A 20241-nucleotide genomic window follows, 5' to 3' on the forward strand; every position below is an offset into this window, starting at 1 on the left:
TAGGAATTACTTCAGGAAAGTTCTGTAGCCTGTGATATACAGGTGGTTAACTAACTGATCAGAGTGGTCCCTTCTGGCCTTGGAATCTATGTGGAAGGGGCTGATGAGATCATAGTGTGAGAATATTATTGCACTCCCGTAACTGACACAGCTTTTCTGTACAGTTCCACAGTTTGGCTAGAGATGCCAAATCCTGTAAGTGTGAATGGATAGAGGCAACTTTACTAGCGATGGTTGCTTACCACTAAATATAATTTTTGAGAGCGTTGCTTCTGTGTATTTCAGACTGCCTGTCCATTTTCTCTTCTTCCTTGGGGGTCATAGATTTTAAGGCTAAGAAGGGACCATTAGATCCTCTAGTCTGATCTCCTTTATAACACGGGCTCTAGAATTTCATCCAGTTACTCTTGCATTGAGCCCAGTAACTTGTTTGACTAAAGCATATTTTCCAGAAAGGACTCCAGTCTTGATTTGAAGAATTCAAGTGGTAGAGAATCCACCACTTCCGTTGATAGCTTGTTCCAGTGGTTAATCACCCTCACTGATAAAAAATTATGTCTAATTTGAATTTGGCTGGCTTTAACTTCCAGCCAATAGGCTCTTGTTCTGGCTTTCTCTGATAGATTAAAGAATCCTTTAGTACCCAATCACCTCCCTGTGAAGGTACTTACACACTTTAATCAAGTCATCTCTCAAATTTCTTTTGATAAGCTAAACAGATTGAACTCTTTTAGCAATTTTCCAGCCCTCCAATTCTTTTTCTTGCTCTTTTCTACACCTTCTTCAGTTTTTCAACGTTGCTTTTAAAATGTGGACTCCAGAACTCCATGTGCTATTCCAGTATTGATTTCACCAGTGCCATATACAGAAGTAAATTCACCTCCCTACTCTTGGTCACTACTTCACTTTTGTACATCCAAGAATTGCATTAGCTCTTTTTGCCACAGTATCATACTGGGATCTCATGTTGAGTTGTTTGTCCACTCTGACTGTTGAATCTTTTTCAGAGTCTCTGATTTCCAGGATACAGTCCTCCATTCTGTACATATGGTCTGCATTCTTTGTTCCTAGATGTATGCTCTTGTGTTTGGCTATATTAAAATATATTTTATTCACATGGACTCATCTTATCAAATGATCCAGATTGCTTAATATGACTGTCCTTTCCTCATCATTATTTACCACTCTGCCAATCTTTGTGTCATTTGCAAATTTTATCAGCACCGATTTTGTATTTTGTTCTACTCCAATAGGATTCTCAGAATTATTGAAGGAACTGAAGTGGTTGGGGCCGCACAGCTCTTTTATAATCTAGGTTCAGGACATTCAGTGTTATAAGAGGATTCTTGTATGACCCCCATGGTCACTGCTTTCCTGAAGTTTCCTGAAGCTCTTTCTCAACGTGACCTTCGTTTATCTTGTATGACAGAAAATGGTAGGTAGTAAACCAAAATTATATGGTGTGTGTTAAAATTTTCATGGAATCTAAAATAATCCAACAAATCAGTTGATGGACTTGTGTCTCTGAAGAGAAAGAGAAGAAAATGTGTTGTTTAGGGTTTTTATTTTGCAGAAGTTCCTCTTCATCTTTTTGGACTTTCCCAATAAATTTTAGTTTCATTTCTCCAATACCAGTTTGAGTTACAGCTTCCTCATTAAATTTGCACATCTATAGTTACATTCAAAAATGCTTTCTTGATTTAGTAAGTTTACTTCCTGGAAACTAAACAGGTGGACCCAAGTGTGCTATTTTTGAATTGCCTTATGTGTGCCTATTTATTTTTTAGGGCCAGCAATTTATGTATACAACAATGCAGTTTTTACCCTTGAGGACTGGCATGGCATACAGGAAATAGCAAGAAGCAAGAAAAAGGATGATCCCCTGAAAGTTGGAAGATTTGGAATTGGGTTCAATTCAGTGTATCATATAACAGGTACTATGTGTAGCTCCTTTAAAAATAAAAATATTAACATTAAGATTTGTTTAATCTCATATACACATCAAACATAAGGATGTTGGCAGGGTGTTCTCTGGGTGAAGCCCTTGACATTGGAATGCACTTCATCCACCCATGGTCTATCAGAGCCCATCTTTTTTTAATCTTCTGGGCATGCTATAAAGTCCATATTTTTTTCCAGGCTTTTAGAGGGAGGCTTTGAATTGGAGGGGTTTATTTTATTATTGACTCTATATTTTGCTGGTGGTATTAACGTGAGGTGAACAATCCTCTATGTTGTATTATTTGAATTATGCATTTTTAGTTTATATAACTGATGCCCAGAGCATAGGATGGATGTTTAACAGACATCTATAAATTTAAATAAGATACAATAAGCGAAGACTGAAGCTTTGTGCAGTTTGATTTTTGTCCTGTATGTATTTAAGGGAAATGTGAAATAGAGATCAATAAACAATGCTAATTTTGTCTCATACCAAAAAAAGTACTTTTCCATCGTATAACCATCACATGCAATTTACTATTTAACAGGAGGATGTTCACATTGATTGTATAAAGCAAAAAATACCCTAGTATACTGCTAATGAGTCATAATATGCTCCTCTTCCACAAGCTGGTAGCACTTAACTATGGGCATCTTTTTTTCATTTAGATCTTTTATTACTGCAGAGTGCTTCCTAAATTCTGTAGGATTGTTTTACCATTTCATTTGATAGTCCTTTCTTTCATTCATATATGTGCATTGAATTAGTACACTCTACGTAGAAACCTGGATACAGATTTCTGCCTTCTCCTCTTAAAAATTCGTACATTTTTTGACTTGCACCCCTAAAAATGTTGCATTCAATACATTTATTTGTATTCTGTTGTGGTTATGCCACATGGAAAGATTAGTAGTTATTCATTCTGTTGGATTACATATCAATATAATACTGGATTATTATAATATGAAGCTGGCATGGCAAAAGAAAGGCAAGTATAGACAACTGGTGTTCGGTATCTAGATAGTATTTCGTTTCTGAGACGAGCGTGTCAAATCTTTGATCAAATAAAGTTTTACCCTATGTCATTTATCTCTGTTATGCCTTCCATAAACTGATTCTGTCATCATAAAATATTTTTATATAATATTGTCTCTACTAAAGTATGAATAGTCGTCCATTAGTAGAATTGGGTTTTTGATAAATAACGGCAATTTATAATTTTAAAATGACAATTTAATTGATTGTAATGGCTAAAGCCGTTTTAAGGTATGGATAATGTAGACTATTTTTGGGTTATTCAGATTTGCTGTTTGGGGTTATTCATATTTGTTGGATTTCACTTGTGCAGATGTCCCTAGTATCTTCAGTGGTGACCAGATTGGAATGTTGGATCCCCATCAAACACTTTTTGGACCCCATGAATCAGGCCAGTGTTGGAATCTAAAAGATGACAGCAAAGAAATTACTGAATTTACAGACCAGTTTGCACCATTCATTGGTGTATTTGGTAGCACTAAGGAAACCTTCAAGAATGGAAACTTTCCTGGTACATTTTTTCGTTTCCCTCTTCGCCTACAGCCTTCCCAACTGAGTAGCAATCTGTACAACAAACAAAAAGTTCTGGAACTGTTTGAATCTTTTCGAGCAGATGCAGATACAGTGCTGCTGTTCCTGAAAAGTGTGCAAGATGTTTCCGTACATGTTAGGGAGGCTGATGGAATTGAGAGACTGGTTTTTAGAGTAACTGCTAGTGAGAATAAGGCCTTGAAACATGAACGACCCAATTCCATCAAGATTCTAGGAACTGCAATAAGTCAGTATTGTAAAGGGGTTCCAAGCAATAGCGTAACATGTGTGACATATCACGTAAATATAGTCTTAGAAGATGAGAGTGTGAAGGATGCACAAAAAACATCTTGGTTAGTATGTAACAGTGTGGGAGGTCGAGGAATATGCAATGAACTAGATTGTTTGGCTGATGACTTGAAGTTTGTCCCTACTATTGGAATAGCTATGTCTTTATCAAGTAATGGGGAAGAGAAAGGAGCTGTAGCAGAGTTTTCAGGAAGAGCATTTTGTTTTCTTCCTTTACCTCCTGGTGAGGAAAGCAAGACTGGTCTTCCAGTTCATGTTAGTGGTTTCTTTGGCCTGACTGACAATAGGAGGAGTATCAAATGGCGAGAGTTGGATCAGTGGCGAGATCCAGCAGCTTTATGGAATGACCTCCTTGTAGTGAATGTTGTCCCAAAAGCATATGCCACTCTCATTTTGGAGGCTATCAAACGAATGGAGACTGAGAAAAACTCAGATTTTCTTTTGTCAGCTGAAAGAATTTATAGACTATGGCCTGAAAAGAAGAAAATCAGGGTACATTGGAAACCAATCATAGAACCTCTGTTTAAAGAGTTGTTCCAGAATGCAGTTATTTATTCTGCTAGTAGTGACTGGATAAAAGTGGAGCAAGTGTGCTTCTCAGACATGGATGACAGCTTGGAATACACACAAACTGTCCTCAACTACCTCCAGAGCTCAGGGAACCAGATTGCTACGGTACCAGCAAATATTGCTAGTGCAGTTCATCTTACTGTATCTAGCTCTAAAACTGTGAAAAAAGTGACTCCTGCTGTAGTGCGGCAGGTGTTGAGGAAATCTGGACATACTGGCCCTGCTGATGAAAAGTTTCATCTCTTGGAATTTGTACTTACTGATGGAGTCTACAGCGAACTTATTGGATTGGAGCTTCTACCGTTACAAAACGGAAATTTTATTCCATTTTCCTCATCTGTGTCAGATCAAGATGTAGTTTACATAACCTCAGAAGATTACCCAAGGTATATTTAACATTTTACATGTTATATTTTGTTGAAACACAGTTTAAATATTTTAAGTACTACAAACTGTCACCTGCTTATGAGTAGTGCATTTAGAATAAGCATACCACAGTTTTTAACGTAATAAAATAATGCATAAAAGGAACCCAAGATTAAATTTTATATACTTCTGTATTTGAAAGATTTGAAGATAGTTGCTGTCAGAATTTATAATGAATTATCAAATCTCATTATAAAATATACACCAACTAGCTTTTCTCAAACTAGTTTTCTTCTGGGAAACAGAAATAAGAGAAGGCTGAAAACATGCATCCTAGAGGAGCAGTTCAAGGGATCTGTTAATGGCCTGGCTAAGGCTTTATTAAAACGAAAACTTTAGATGACACTAGTCTTTTCCTACCTCCCTTAGCTATTACTGTGAGGTAGTTTTAAATTAAATATAGGAATGGTTAGTTTTACAAAAAATACAAGCTTTTAAAAAAAATGTATTGCACAGTCAGTTTAGTGGCTCCATATACTAAAGGCAGTGACTAGCTGTGATGATACTGCACTTAAGATCATAAAATACTGCCTTATTTTTCAATTAGATCCTTGTGTTACCACTTCTCTGAATACAGTTTAACCCACTTAACTAAATTGTTTTTGGCACCTTATGAAAAACTTTTAAAGCTTTCTATATTGAAATCTTTCTGCTCTATATAACTTTTGAAATTCTCTTCCTTTGTTTGCATTTGTACAATTGTATGGAAATAAGATATTTGTCTTCAAGAACTTCTGTTTTGTCTAATTATTTTCTCCTTAAAACAATTATTTCCTGTGTTTAGTGTTCCTATCTATTCCACTGCTATTAACTGTGAAATCACATTGAAAATTATTCTCCAAGTAGAGGAAAAGAGCAGCAACATTAAAGGAACATCTATAACATTTGGGGTTCAACCTAGACCAGTAAGGGGTTGTCTAACCACTTGCCCTGCAACTCTGGGTGGCTTAAACGGTATGCAGCTGTGGCTCACAGCTTAGACACTGATAGCCAGCATACAAGCATGTATGTGACACCCTGGCTTTCACTGCCCAGTTACTGTATGCAGCATGACACCAACACATCCCAGTCCTAAATTTCTCCAAAACTGCCTCCCTGCAGTGTTCATCCCTCTCCTGTAACATTCTCAGAAGTCAGTGAGTTCATTGCTACTTTAAAGAGACAACACACTGCAACGCATTAATTTAACTGAGGTTTAACACTCTTATTTCAATCATAGCACTATGTTGGTTTATGTTGAAAGTAAAATAAGTTTATTAAACAATAAGTCATAGATTTAAGTGATACCAAATATAAGGAATAAAGATAGAAAGGGCTACAAGCAAACAAAAGTAAAAATACACTTTTAAGATTAAAATATGATTTAAATCTGTTGTTCAAAGAAGTGTTTCTCACCAAGCCTCTTTTCCAGCCTGGTTGATCAGATTCTCTTAGTCAAAGGTGCTGGTTTTCCTTGTCTCCTCATGTGAAGGATAACTTCTCTGGCCCTCTGTTTGTAGACCAGAAAAGCTTTGAAAAAGTATCTCTCTCAAAGTTCATTGACCGTACTTCAAAAGACAGGGAGGCTTCTTGGGGGTACAGCCTCCATCCCTTGGTTGAGATTAAGTGATCACTTTTCCCCCACTTGCTGTCTTGATGCTTTGTTTGCCTGGCATGCAAATATGCTTTTCTTTGTTTTTGATCATACTGTGCTCAGTTTACATGGGAGACATTTAAGCGGGGGGAACCACATTCCTTTGTCTGGAAAAATACTATTTATCAACTCCCCTTGATGTGCCTCGTTTAAACACATTTTAGTTATAACTTCAGCATGCCTGAATAATCCTTTGTGGATTGACTGTACATACATCCCACAAAAATATTAATGATCAGTGAGTGATTCGTTTTTCAAACACCTATTACATGCAGGACCGTCTCCAGGGTTTTTGCCGCCCCAAGCGGCGGGGGGGGGGGGGGGGGGGGGGAGGAAAGCCGTGATTGCAGTTGCGATCAGCGGCACTCTGGCGGCAGCTCCATCGCACCACTTCCTTCTTCGGCAGTAATTCGGTGGCAGGTGCTTCCCTCCGAGAGGGACCCGCCTCCGAATTGCCGCCGAACAGCCCAATGTGCCGCCCCTTCCTCTTGGCCGCCCCAAGCACCTGCTTGCTGGGCTGGTGCCTGGAGATGGCCCTGATTACATGATACCTTTTAGATACAGATTATAACAATAGTGAGTAGGGGTACACTGAGTATGTCAGGTCTGACAAGAGTTGCTAACACAGAGTACTGAAATCACCATGGGCGTCTGTGTCACACCTCCCCCAGACATTGACTCCACAAGTGTCAGTTCAAAGTTCCCCTGAACCCATAGACTAAGGGGCATCTTTCCTCTTTTGAACATTCGTGCTTCACATCCATGTAGGTCACCTTGGCCAGTCAAGGGTTCTGTTACCTCTGAAGATGTGAAACCAGACCTTCTATCACCCAAGTCTGTCCTGCTTCCAGCAGAGTTCTGACCTTACCACTACCCTCAGCTGGGCCAGTGTCTTACCGCACCCAGCAGTTTTGGGGGCTACAACCATTTCTAGCTCTGCTTCAGTTTCCCTGCCCTCAATGCAGTATTGCCCCACAGCTTTCATAGCTGAGCCAGAGTCTCACCACCACTCAGCAGTTTTCCCCGCTTTCAACAGGGTGCTGGCCCACAGCTTTTACCTAGCTGTGCCAGGGTCCCCCCCAGTCCTAGCAGATCCCGGTCCATCGTATCTTTTTAGGTGTGCCAAAGACACATTCAACACTGATTCAGTTTCACTGGTGAGGATTTACCCCCTGGCTATGGTGAGCTTGTGCCTGAGCCCTCAGGCTCAACTCTGTTACATCATTACAGAAAACAACACATCAAGCAAAAAACACTTCCCACATTCCCACAGTCAGAATCCCAGAATAACCTTTAGCATCATAATGACTCAGGCTACAGGCAGAGTGATGGCGACCATCATACTCACATCTGGTTGTCTGCTGGAACCTGATCAGACACACCATTATGTCCTTACTCCTGGGTCCAATGGGTGTGACATACTCTTCCTTTTCTGTTCAAGTTGCCTGTGTTTGTCCAGGTCAGCAAGCTTCTGTTATCTCGGTCTGGTTCACCTGAGCAACTACAACTCCCTGTCTCTTAAGAGGGAGCTTTTCTGTATTCCTGGGCTGGGACTCTTTTGGGCCAAACGAAATGTGTACAGAACAGGGCAGTTTGGAAGTGATCCACTCCTGGCTTCTTGCAATCAGTGGTTTAGGATTGCTCTGAGCATGGGGTTGCATCCGTGACCATCTTGGCTAATAGACATTGAGGGAGGTATTCTCCATGAACTTATCTAATTGTTTTTTGGACCCACTTTTGGCCATCACAACATCCATGGCAATGAGTTCCACAGATTAATTGTGCATTATGTGAAAAAGTACTTCCTCTTGTTTGTATTAAACCTGCTGCCTATTAATTTCATTGAGAGACCCCTGGTTTTTGCCTTATGTGAAGGGGTAAATCACACTTCCTTATTCACTTTCTCCATGAATTTATAGACCTCTGTCATATCCCCCCTTAGTTGTTTCTTTTCTAAGATGAACAGTCCCAGTCTTTTAATCTTTCCTCATATGGAAGCCACCCCTAATCATTTTTGTTGTCCTTCTCTGTACTTTTTCCAGTTCCACTAGATTCTTTCTGACATGGGTGTGCCGGGTTCGGTCACAGAGACCCGCTTGGGACTGTCACCTGATGTGCTGAAACTACCTCTGAGCCCATTTTCCCATCAGAACCCTGTCTTGTTGAGCCAGACATGTAAGTCTGTGCAACACAGACCCAGGGTCTGAACCACACCCCCAAAGCTGCAGACTTTAACCAAAAACTGCTCAGCAGGTCATCTATTTCCAGCACCCAGACACCCAGTTCCCAATGAGATCCAAACCCCAAATCAATTTTACTCTGTATAAAGTTTATATAGGATAAACTCATAAATGGTCCACCCTCTATAACACTGATAGAGAGATATGCATGGCTGTTTGCTCCCCCAGGTATTAATCACTTACTCTGGGTCAATTAATAAACAAAAGTGATTTTATTAAGCATTAAAAGTAGGATTTAAGTGGTTTCAAGTAATAATAGACAGAAAAAAGTAAGTTACCAAGCAAAATAAAACAAAACACGCAAGTCTAAGCCTAATACATTAAGAAACTGAAAACAGGTAAATCTCACTCTCAGAGATGTTCCAATAAGCTTCTTTCACAGGCTAGACTCCTTCCTAGTCGGGGCCCAATCCGTTCCCCTGGTACAATCCTTGTTAGTTCCAGCTCAGGTGGTAATTAGGGAATTTCTTATGACTGCAGCCCCCTTTGTTTTGTTCCACCCCCTTTTCTATCTTTGGCACAAAGCGGGAATCCTTTGTCTCTCTCTGGGTTCCCACCCTTCCTTCTAAATGGAAAAACACCAGGCTTAAAATGGATTCCAGTATCATGTGACATAGTCACATGTCCTGTGAGACCCCAGCCTTCATTCTTCCAGCGCTGGCATGCACGTACCCAGGAAGTTTTGCAAGTAAACAGAGCCATTCAAAACCAATTGTCCTAGTTAATGGGAGCCATCAAGATTCCAAGCAATGCCCCTCTGCCATGTACATTGGCCATACTGGACAGTCTCTATGCAAAAGAATAGATAGACACAAATCAGACATCAAGAATTGTAACATTCAAAAACCAGTAGGAGAGCACTTCAATCTCCCTGGACACTCAATAACAGACTTAGAAGTGGCAATTCTTCAACAAAAAAACTTCCGAAACAGACTTCAATGAGAAACTGCAGAACTGGAATTAATTTGCAAATTGGACACCATCAAATTAGGCCTGAATAAAGACTGGGAGTGGATGGGTCACTACAAAAAGTAATTTTCCCTCTGCTGATACTCACACCTTCTTGTCAACAGTTGGAATGGCCGACGTCCACCTTGATTGCATTCGCCTCATTAACACTACAAAAGTAATTTTCCCTCTCTTGATATTCAACCCTTCTTGTCAACTGTTGTGAATAGGCCACTTCCACCTTAATTGAATTGACCTCGTTAGCACTGACCTCCCATCTTTTCATGTACTGTGTATATATATATCTTCCTATTGTATTTTCCACTCCATGCATCTGATGAAGTGGGTTTTAGCCCACGAAAGCTTATGCCCAAATAAATTTGTTAGTCTCTGAGGTGCCACAAGTACTCCTCATTGTTTATACCAGTGGTCTCCAAACTTTTTTGATCGTGCACCCCATCAGTAAAAAAAATTTTGAGCACACCCCCCCTGCTCCCGGCCGAACTGTCGAAGCAAAAAAAAAGCTGCTTGGACTCCTGGCCAAACTGTCGAAGGGGAAAAAAAAAAGCGGCGCTGGTCTGGCGGCGCTCCTTCTGCTGCGCACCCCGAAGGATCCTCTTGCGCACCCCACTTTGGAGACCACTGGTTTATACTATAGTTAGTAGTTCTGCAATTTCATATTCCTTCAGAACTCTTGGTGAATACCATCTGGTGACTTATTACTGTTACATTTATTAGTGTGTCCTAAAACTTCTTCTATTGACATGTTAGGGTGGGACAGTACTTTGGATTTGTTGCCCCGCCCCCCAAAATTAACTCTGCCGTGAGTATCTCCTCCAGATCCTCTCCTGTGGAGACTGATGCAAAGAATTCATTTAGCTTCTCTGCAGAAGCCTTGTCTTCCTTGAGTTCTCTTTTAATACCTTTGTCATCTAGTGGTGCCACTGCCTGATTGGCATGCTTCCTGCTTCTGATGTACTTAAAAACTGTTGTTTTTTGTATCTTTAGCAAGTTGCTTTTCAAATTCTTTCTTGGCTGCGTTGTTATACTTTTACACAATTAACCTTCCAGAGTTTGTGCTCTTTTTTTTTTATCCTTACTAGCAGACAAATTTTAAAGGATGCCTTTTTGCCTTGAATGGGCCTTTTAGCCATGGTGGCATTCTTTTGGTCCTCTTATTTTCTTTTCTGATTTGGCATATGCATTTAGTCTGAGCATCTATTTTGGTGGCTTTTATATAGACCCCGAGCTGCTTAACCCTTGTGACAGACCCTTTTAATTTTTGTCTAACAAGCATCCTCATTTTTGTGTAGCTGCCCTTTTTAAAGTTAAATGTTACTGTGTTGGGTTTTTTGTATTATCTTCCCTACAAAGACATTACATTTAATTACATTCTGGTCACTATTATCAAGCAGTTCAGTTATAGTTACCTCTTGAATAGATCCTGTGCTCCACTAAGGACTAAATCAAGAATTAGCTCTCTCTTTGTGGGTTCCAGAACTAACTGCTTGAAGAAGCACTCATATATGGTGTCTAGAAATGTTATCTCTGCATCACGCCTTGAAGTGACATTTACCTAGTCAATATGAGGCTAGTTGAAGTCAATCATGATTATTGTGCTTTCTGCTTTTGTAGCCTCTCTGACCTCCCTTTGCATTTTACAATCACTGTCATCTGGTCAGGTGGTCAGTAGTATATTCCTATTGCTTTACTCCTTGTATTCAAGCATGGAATTTCTATTTATAGAGATTCTATGATACAGTTTGTTTCATTCCAGATTTTTACCTTATTTGACTCTATAGATTCTCTAAAATATAATGCCAGTCCCTCAACAGCACAAGCTATTCTGTCATTCCTATAGATTTTATATCCTGGTATTATGTCCCACTGATTAACCACCAAGTTTCTATGATGCCTGTTATAGCAATATCCTCAATTTAATGCTAGGCACTTTTGTTCACCCATTTTAGTATTTAGACTTCTAGCATTTGTATATAAGTACTTGTAAATTTTGTCAATATTCAGTTGCTTGCTTTCACATGTTATATTTAAATAGGACTCTGTTACATTTTACTGTTCCTCACTGCCTCCTATCTGCACTTTACCAACTTCTTTCCTATCCTCTTTACTAGTATACAGAGTTCCCCCTTTAATAAATTCATCCGTGAGGGGTGTATATGCCTGAACCATGTGTTCCTCCACACCTGTTGTCTTTTCTCCAGCCCTTAATTTAAAAATTCCTCTACAAGTTTTAAAATTGTACATGCCAGTAGTCTGGCTCCATTTTGGTTAAGGTGGTGCCCATCCCTCCTGTATAGGCCACTGCTTCCCCTAAAAGGTTCCCCAGTTCCTAATAAACCTAAATCCCTCCTCCCTTCATCATTATTTCACCCACATACTGGCCCCTTGTGTGGAACTGGAAGCCTTTCAGAGAATTCTACCATGGAGGTCATGGTCTTTAATCTCTTACCTACCAACCTAAATTTGGCCTCCAGAACTTCTTGAACTTGAAGTGTTGTGGCTTGTGACATGAAAATTTACTGTCTGAAGCATAAAATCGATTAATCCAACCTTTACCATGGTTATTTGTGGTTTACAATTATTTGTTGCTGGTGATTTCAGAGCCAGGAAGAGCACAGCCTGATTTTCAGGTCCCAGGTGGTATTTTCAGTGCTAGCAATTACATACCCTACATCTTTATACTCTGATGTCAGTTCACTGAGCGACATAGAATCCTAGAAAGCTATTTTAAAAGTCTCTTTCTAGAGTATAACTACATTAAAATCAGTCTTAATGACTTCAAGTTGTAAACCTGGTATTTTTAACAAGAACGCTCTTAAACCACCTCTCAAAAGTACAGAATAGTTAGAGGTTAATTTTCTTAGGATTCTCTGTTGCTATACATATTTTGTTTTGTTTTTTTTAAATACTGCAAAAAGAAAACTTTTCAAAATATATAGGCAAGTACATATATAATTTGTTTCACAGTATTTGAAACTATAGAACAACAACATAAATGACTTGGATAAGGATACTAAGATCAATACTTATTTGTTTTCAATGGCATGCTAGGTCCCTCTTCCCAGGCCTTGAAGGAAGATTACTTTCTGATGACCTGAAGCCTCAAGTTCTAACTGCTTTGAAGGAAGCTGCCAAAAGCCGAGGTAATATTCAGATTTTTTGGTGTTCTCATCCTTACAAAGAAAACAGATTGATAATAATAAGATTAAGAAGAAATTGTGTGGTTTGCTTTGCATAAGAGCCCTTGTTTTCTTAATCTAATTTGGAATTAGGATAGTTCAGGGAGGCTGATTAAAACCCACATTTAAAAGAACTAGGGCTGTTAAGCGATTAAAAAAGTTAATTGCGATTAATCACACTGTTAAACAATAATAGAATACCATTGATTTAAATATTTTGGATGTTTTCTACATTTTCAAATATATTGATTTCAATTACAACACAGAATACAAAGTGTACAGTGCTCACTTTATATTTATTTTTGATTATGAGTATTTGCACTGTAGAAAAACAAAAGAAATAGTATTTTTCAATTCACTTAATACAAGTACTGTAATGCAATCTCTTTATCATGAAAGTTGAACTTACAAATGTAGAATTATGTACAAAAAAACCTGCATTCAAAAATAAACTGATGTAAAATTTTAGAGCTGCAAGTCCACTCAGTCCTATTTCTTGTTCAGCCAATCACTCAGACAAACACTTTTGTTTACATTTGCTGGAGATAATGCTGCTCGCTTCTTGTTTACAGTGTCACCTGAAAATGAGAACAGGCGTTCTCGTGGCACTGTTGTAGCCGGCGTCGCAAGATATTTATGTGCCAGATGTGCTAAAGATTCACATGTCCCTTCATGCTTCAACCACCATTCCAGAAGACATGCCTCCGTGCTGATGACAGGTTCTGCTCGATAACAATCCAAAGCAGTGCAGACCGACGCATGAGTTTGCACTTCATCATATGAGTCAGATGCCACCAGCAGAAGGTTGATTTTATTTTTTGGTGGTTCGAGTTCTGTAGTGTCTGCATCAGAGTGTTGCTCTTTTAAGACTTCTGAAAACAAGCTCCACAACTCGTCCCTCTCAAATTTGGAAGGCATTTCAGATTCTTAAACCTTGGGTCGAGTGCTGTAGCTATCTTTAGAAATCTAACATTGGTACCTTCTTTGCGTTTTGTGAAATCTGCAGTGAAAGTGTTCTTACAGTGAACAACATGTGCTGGGTCATCATCCGAAACTGCTATAACAGGAAATATATAGCAGAATGCGGGTAAAACAGAGCAGGAGACATACAATTCTGCCCCAAGGAGTTCAGTCAGAAATTTAATTAACGTTTATTTTTGTAATGAGCGTCATCAGCATGGAAGCATATCCTCTGGAATGGTAGCCGAAGCATGAAGGGGTGTACGAATGTTTAGCATATCTGGCACGTAAATACCTTGCAGTGCCAGCTACAAAAGTGCCATGCAAATGCCTGTTCTCACTTTCTGGTGATGTAAATAAAAAGGGGGCAGCACTATCTCCTTTAAATGAAAACAACCTTTTTGTTTTAGCGATTGGCTGAACAAGAAGTAGGAATGAGTAGATTTGTAGGCCCTGAAGTTTTATATTGTTTTGTTTTTGAGGGCAGTCATATAACAAAAAAAAAAATCTACATTTGTAAGTTGCACTTTCATGACAAAGATTGCATTACAATACTTGTAAGAGGTGAATTGAAAAATACTATTTCTTTTGTTTATCGTTGTTACAGTGCAAATATTTGTAAGCAAAAATAATATACACTTATTTCAATTACAACACAGAATACAATATATATATGAAAAACATCCAAAATATTTAATAAATTTCAATTGGTATTCTATTATTTAAAAGTGCAATTAAAATTGCAATTAATTGCGATTACATTTTAAAATCATAATTACTTTTTTTGAGTTAATCGCGTGAGTTAACTGCGATTAATCGACCGCCCTAAAAAGAACATTATTTTTAAGGCTAAACTGGGCATGCAAAATCTGCTAAGCTTCTCATACAAAAATAGATACAGTTTACAATCTGAATGCAAAATAACACAGGCGATACTCAAAAACGGGCAAAAAGGAAGGGGAAGAGAAGAAGGATGAAGAATTACAATCAGGTAGCACATGGTTACTCAGTAAAGCGCACACACATCCTGAAGTGTCTATAATAATTTTAAATATCCCCTCCCCCCCAAGGACATTATAGCCATTGACTATCATGTTCTTCTTCGAGTGATTGCTTATGTCAGTTCCAAGTAGGTGTGTGCATGCTGCGTGCACAATCGTCAGAAGGTTTTTCCCCTAGGGGTACCCATCAGGTCGGCTGTGGAGCTCCCTGGAGTGGCGCTCTTATGGCATTGTATATAGGTCCCTGCCAAACCACTGCCTCTTCAGTTCCTCCTTACAGCCAGTGACGGTCGTTGGAGCTACTTTGTTCTCTTGTTTTGGGCAAGCGCTTCTCCTAGCGAACGTTTATTCTTGTATTGTTTATAGTTCTACGTAGTATAGGTTTTCTAGTGTTCTAGTTAGTTAGTTCATAGACTGTTTCTGTTGGGGGTTGTCCCACTCCCCATTTTTCCCACTCCCCTCCAGGGACCAGGGGCACGCCTTGGTCTCAAGGCTTCAAACCTTGTGGGTCCTGCAAGAAGCTTATGCTCAGGGGATATCCTCACGACGTCTTCTTAAAGTGCTTGCGGGAAGTCCACCACACCGACAAGTGCAAGATCTGCAGGAGCTTCTGCCAAGGATTAAGAAGAAAAGAGACTTAAGACTTAAGCTTCTCCTTATGGAGTTGGCTTTTGGTCCCTAGCCCGGCTCAGACTGTGTTGGGGTCCAAGCCCAGCACTTCAGTGCACAGTGCACCGGCCCCAGTGAGAGAAGCTGTGGCACCGGCAAAGGACTCAGGGTCCAGAGACACACGCACCGCCACTCTCTGGCACCGAAGACAAGTTTGGTGACTTCTGAGCACCGATCTCACTTGCCACATAAGAAGCAGAGAAGAGCCGAAAGGGGGCACTTGCTGACAGTCCAAGCAGTGGAGCGCAATGGTGCCCATGGAGTGCATCCCATGTTGGGACACTCAGCTCCTGCTCAGGAACAGCTGGTGCTGTCCAGTCCGGCTGCCCAGGTAGAACCGTTGAGTCTGGTTCTGTTGGACTCCCCAGGATGGGAGAGCAAAATGGTGGAGTTGGACATGTTGTCCACTCCTGACATGTTCAAGGTCGCCAAGGACCCCATAGAGATGGCAACCCAGCACTGGCAGCACCAGCACTGCACAGGGGGACTGGACTTTCCAAGGGCAAACTGGCCACGTTGCGGCACCAGTCGCACTCTCCTCGGCACTGATTGCCGGCACCGTCCCACACGGCACCGCCGTGGAGTCCGAGATCAGACTCGTCCTCGGAGTCAGAGTTGGAATCATACGTGTCCAGACGTAACCGGCACTGGTCTGGTCGCTCCAGGAAAAATGAGACACAACAACTCCTGATGCCGTGACCACCACATTGGCAGGCGCCCGCTCAGTGGCTGTTCTGGACCCCATGGGCGTATCATCAAGCCCAGGGGCCAAGCTCTAGATTCCTTTTGATTGCCTCGGACAGACAGGGGCCTCCATCTGCCTCCATGGTGAGGGAACCTCCAAGGGGTTCGGAGCCCAGCACCAAGGCCAGCACTGAGGTCGGAACTGACGCCGGTGCTGAGGCTGGCACTGAGTTTGCGTCCGGCACCACATCTGCCACTGTACAGGGAGTACCAGCACTGGATGACCTCCGTGAGTTGGATGGTCAGGAGGGCCCCGTGCCGATGATGGCTTCTTCATCCTCCTCCCCAGATGAGTCAGTAGCAGGCTCTGTCTCTTTACCAGCTTTGAGCAATAGACTATTCAGAGAATTTATATAAAATTCATTAATTGTTTCAAGTCAACTCAAACTGTATTTTTCAGTGAATAAGCTATTTGTGAAAAAATTTCATCTGGCTCTACTTTTCTGAACCCTTTCCAATTAATCAAGTTTTTTTTAAGGTGTGGACACCAGAATTGGACCTAGTATTCTAGTAATGGTCACAGCAATTTGCTGTCTTTGATATTCTTCATCTGTCTCTTCTCCTTGACATCCTGGATTCATTTAGCTTCCTTGACTCTGGACTTTCTTGTTTTTTCTCTAATTTCTTTGGTCGACTTTTCACCATTTCCTTTGGTAGCTCTTTCTTCTCCTCTCTCCCCCTGAGTTGAAGTCCTCCAGGATTCCATCCTAGGGTGACCTGCACCACTTGCATGGGTTTAATGATCACATCTCTGTTAATATTTTCAAATATAGCAGAAATAGAAGAGATTTACAGACAGGTGACAAAATGATTACAGCTTGGCAAAATTTCCATATGAGGAGAGACTGGAAAGGTTGGGACTGTTTAGTTCACAGAGGAAATAAGTATGAGAGAATTATTAACAAGATACACATTACTTTGTATAACTATGTTACAGAGAAGGTAAATCAAGTGCTCTTATTTACTCTTTCTCATAATACAAGAGCCAAAGGACAGCCAATGATAATGAAAGCCTGGAAATTTAAGATTGATATAAGGAAATATTTCTTTATACAACACATATTTAGCTTGAGGAACCTGTTGCTACTAGATTTCATTAAAACCAAGAGTTTGGTGGGAGGTAGGCAGATGTGACTACTACTTTTTCTGCTAAGACATGCTTGTTTTACTTTTGCCTCATCCTCTAACTTTACCAACAAATCCTGATTCAACTATTTGTTGTGTTCTATTGTAACCCTGATTGTAAATTCTTTGGAGCCGTGACTATTTTTAAATAAGTATTTGTACTGTGCCCCTGTCTTGTTTGGTATTCTAAGGTGCTACACTAATATAAATAATAATTGGTGAGATTTGAGAAGAATTAAACATTTTATATGGATGAGAACATCCACAGTTACGTCAGACGGTTAAAAAAATTAGAAGTAGAGAAGAGGGGAGGTGGCCACGGGAGGCCCCCAGTTCCAAGACTCCCCAGAAGTGTGGGGGAAGGACCCAGGGTAGGACCCCCACAATCATGGTTACCTCCACGGGACTTGGGGATGAAGAGCTGAAGTGATGGTCAAAGGGAAACAGACTTCATTCTGTTCCCCAAGACTTTCCGTAAGGCTGGTAAGAAAAGCTGGAATAGCACCCAGAGGAGCCTCCCCCTCTCCTCTACCCCACGATTCAACCGCAATACTCCAAATTTAGTATCTCCTTTAATTTTCCCTTGATCTCCACATTTCAAGCTGAAGAACCCCCATCCCTCAATACAGTCCCATTACTGGCAGATGCACATTTGAGGGTTTTTTTAAGCAAATTCGCTAGGACTGAAAAGGAGATGATACATTTTAGATGAGTAAACATCTAAATGAGGATCAGTGGCAATATTTAATGTATGCTTATTGCTACAAATATAATCACAGATTTACAGGTGCAGAGACAAAAATCCATGGGCTGCATGAGAACACTTTGAATAATGGTTCATCTAATTTTGTAATGCTGTATATCAAATCTGTATATCTCCAGATGTTTTGTCCTGATTATTGAATTTACAGTTTTTTGCAATATGGAAATTATTTGCATCATTGTAGTTTTCTGACTCTTTCTGTGATGCATTTATAGAAGTACATATACCATCATCTTTTACACCTTTCATTCTTATATTCAACCAGGCCACCAGATATTTAGCATTTCTCCTTTCTAGTGTTTCATCCTACTAGTATTGCTTCAGAGAAAACACATGAACATTCTTGTACATGAATATGATGGGTAGACTTCTTCTGTAGAACCTTAAATCCCTTAGATCATTCTTCTGAACTCTAGAATGGCCCACTTTGCTCTTCATGACTCTTTTGCCATAAATTACTTTTCTTTCTAAGGCATTTACAAGGTCATAATGTACACATGATACTGTAAGACCTGTTCATTTCTCTTTTTGCTGGTTCTAAAGTCCCAACTGCCAAGAATTTCCCTCCACGTGACTATACAAATATACAAGAAACATGCTCTTATATTTTCTTTCAAAAGATGGGGTGGGTTCCACCACTGGTGTTGCACAAAAAGATCCAAATCCATTTTCACTCCATAAAGCATATTCTTTTATTGTAAGAGGCTGATTGTTACTTTTATATTTAGCATGATCATGTGTAAATCACTAGCATTTTGAATGTTTTCTGAAAAATGGATATGATTATATTCTAGCCCAACAGCTTCTCTGGGGATTTTCAGGTAGGATTACTGATTGAATATTTTGTTGGATTGAAGTGTGGCATTTGTGTGGCTTTGATGATTAATTGTTCTCTCTGCCTCAGCTTCCATATAAACAGACACTGGATAACTTACATAATTAAAAACAATTGGCAAAAAAAAGAACAAAAAAACCTAATAATTCAGAAGATGATAGTGATGGGACTCATCGTATAGAAGAAATAACATTTTAATGAATTTATAATCATTGATTGATGCCAAATTGTTTAAATAAACCAGTGTATCCCGTGAGGATTTTCAGAATTTCTAAATGGTATCAAACTTTTATTCTATAAAATTGGCAAAATAATTTGAAATGTCAATATCTGAGCTACATTTTAAGGTGTGAGGACTGTACAGTCTAGGAGCTGCATGCAATTAAAGAATTAATTGGAAGTAGTTATCAGCTGGCATACTTTAATCATTAATCAACAGCATGAACATTTGTTTTTTATATTAACATTTTATGTTCAATAAATATTTAAGAGCTTGCACTAAAATAATAGGATTTTAGTTTCGATTTTAGGAGTATTTCCCCCTCCCTGCCCATCTGCCTTAAATTTCTGTCCCTTCTGCTAGCGCTGCTGCCTCTCTCAATACTGCAACACCAAAGAAGGGGGAGTAGCTTTTGACAGCCTGAAGGAGGGAAAACTTACTGCTTCCAAAAATGTTTTGTTAGCCACTTCCAAACTAAGAAGCAAGTAGTTTCTTTCCCTCTCACCCTCCATGTTGAGACTTTGAAAGGAGGTGGAAAGAAGTGAGATTTTAAGCTTTTGCTGATCACGTTGATAGCCCCACCCTTCAGAGTCAGATTCTCCTCTGAGATTATGGAAGATGGCGGAAAAGTAGGCAATCTTGCAGTGGCACACAGAATTTAAAGACCCGTATTATCATACATGTATGTACAATTTATATTCTCATCAATATTCAATTCTGCATAACTGTTGTAACAGCTTCATGCTTATCAACAAAGACAGTTATATGGCAACATACTTGATTTACCTGTACCTATGGGCATTTCAAAGATAGACAAAGGGATTCTGCTAGCCCATATACTATTATGTATGACTGTATGTATTCGTCATGTGGTAATCAGTAACACATGTCTACACTACGAAATTAGGTCGAATTTATAGAAGTCAATTTTTAGGAAGCGATTTTATACAGTTGATTGCGTGTGTCCCCAACTAAGCGCATTAAGTTGTCAGAGTGCATCCACAGTACCGTGGCTAGCATCGACTTTCAGAGCGTTGCACTGTGGGTAGCTATCCCACAGTTCTCACAGTCTCCACTGCCCAATGGAATT

At 39.8% G+C, this 20241-nt stretch overlaps 1 protein-coding gene across 10 annotated transcripts in view; it reads left to right on the forward strand.

The window, feature by feature from the left end:
- SACS (sacsin molecular chaperone) overlaps positions 1 to 20241 on the forward strand; it is a 244919-nt gene that overhangs the window by 190948 nt on the left and 33730 nt on the right. For 8 of the 10 annotated variants that reach the window (XM_054015428.1, XM_054015429.1, XM_054015430.1 and 5 more), the window contains 4 exons: positions 1788 to 1934; positions 3291 to 4773; positions 12707 to 12798; positions 18891 to 18917. In XM_054015428.1, the coding sequence (XP_053871403.1) occupies positions 1788 to 1934; positions 3291 to 4773; positions 12707 to 12798; positions 18891 to 18917 (1749 nt within the window). Of the gene's footprint in view, positions 1 to 1362; positions 1436 to 1787; positions 1935 to 3290; positions 4774 to 12706; positions 12799 to 18890; positions 18918 to 20241 lie in introns of those variants that run through there. The other 2 variants (XM_054015435.1, XM_054015434.1) reach the window with 2 other exon arrangements.

The sequence above is a fragment of the Malaclemys terrapin genome, chromosome 1 (genome assembly GCF_027887155.1).
Source record: "Malaclemys terrapin pileata isolate rMalTer1 chromosome 1, rMalTer1.hap1, whole genome shotgun sequence".
Classification (NCBI taxonomy): Eukaryota; Metazoa; Chordata; order Testudines; family Emydidae; genus Malaclemys; species Malaclemys terrapin.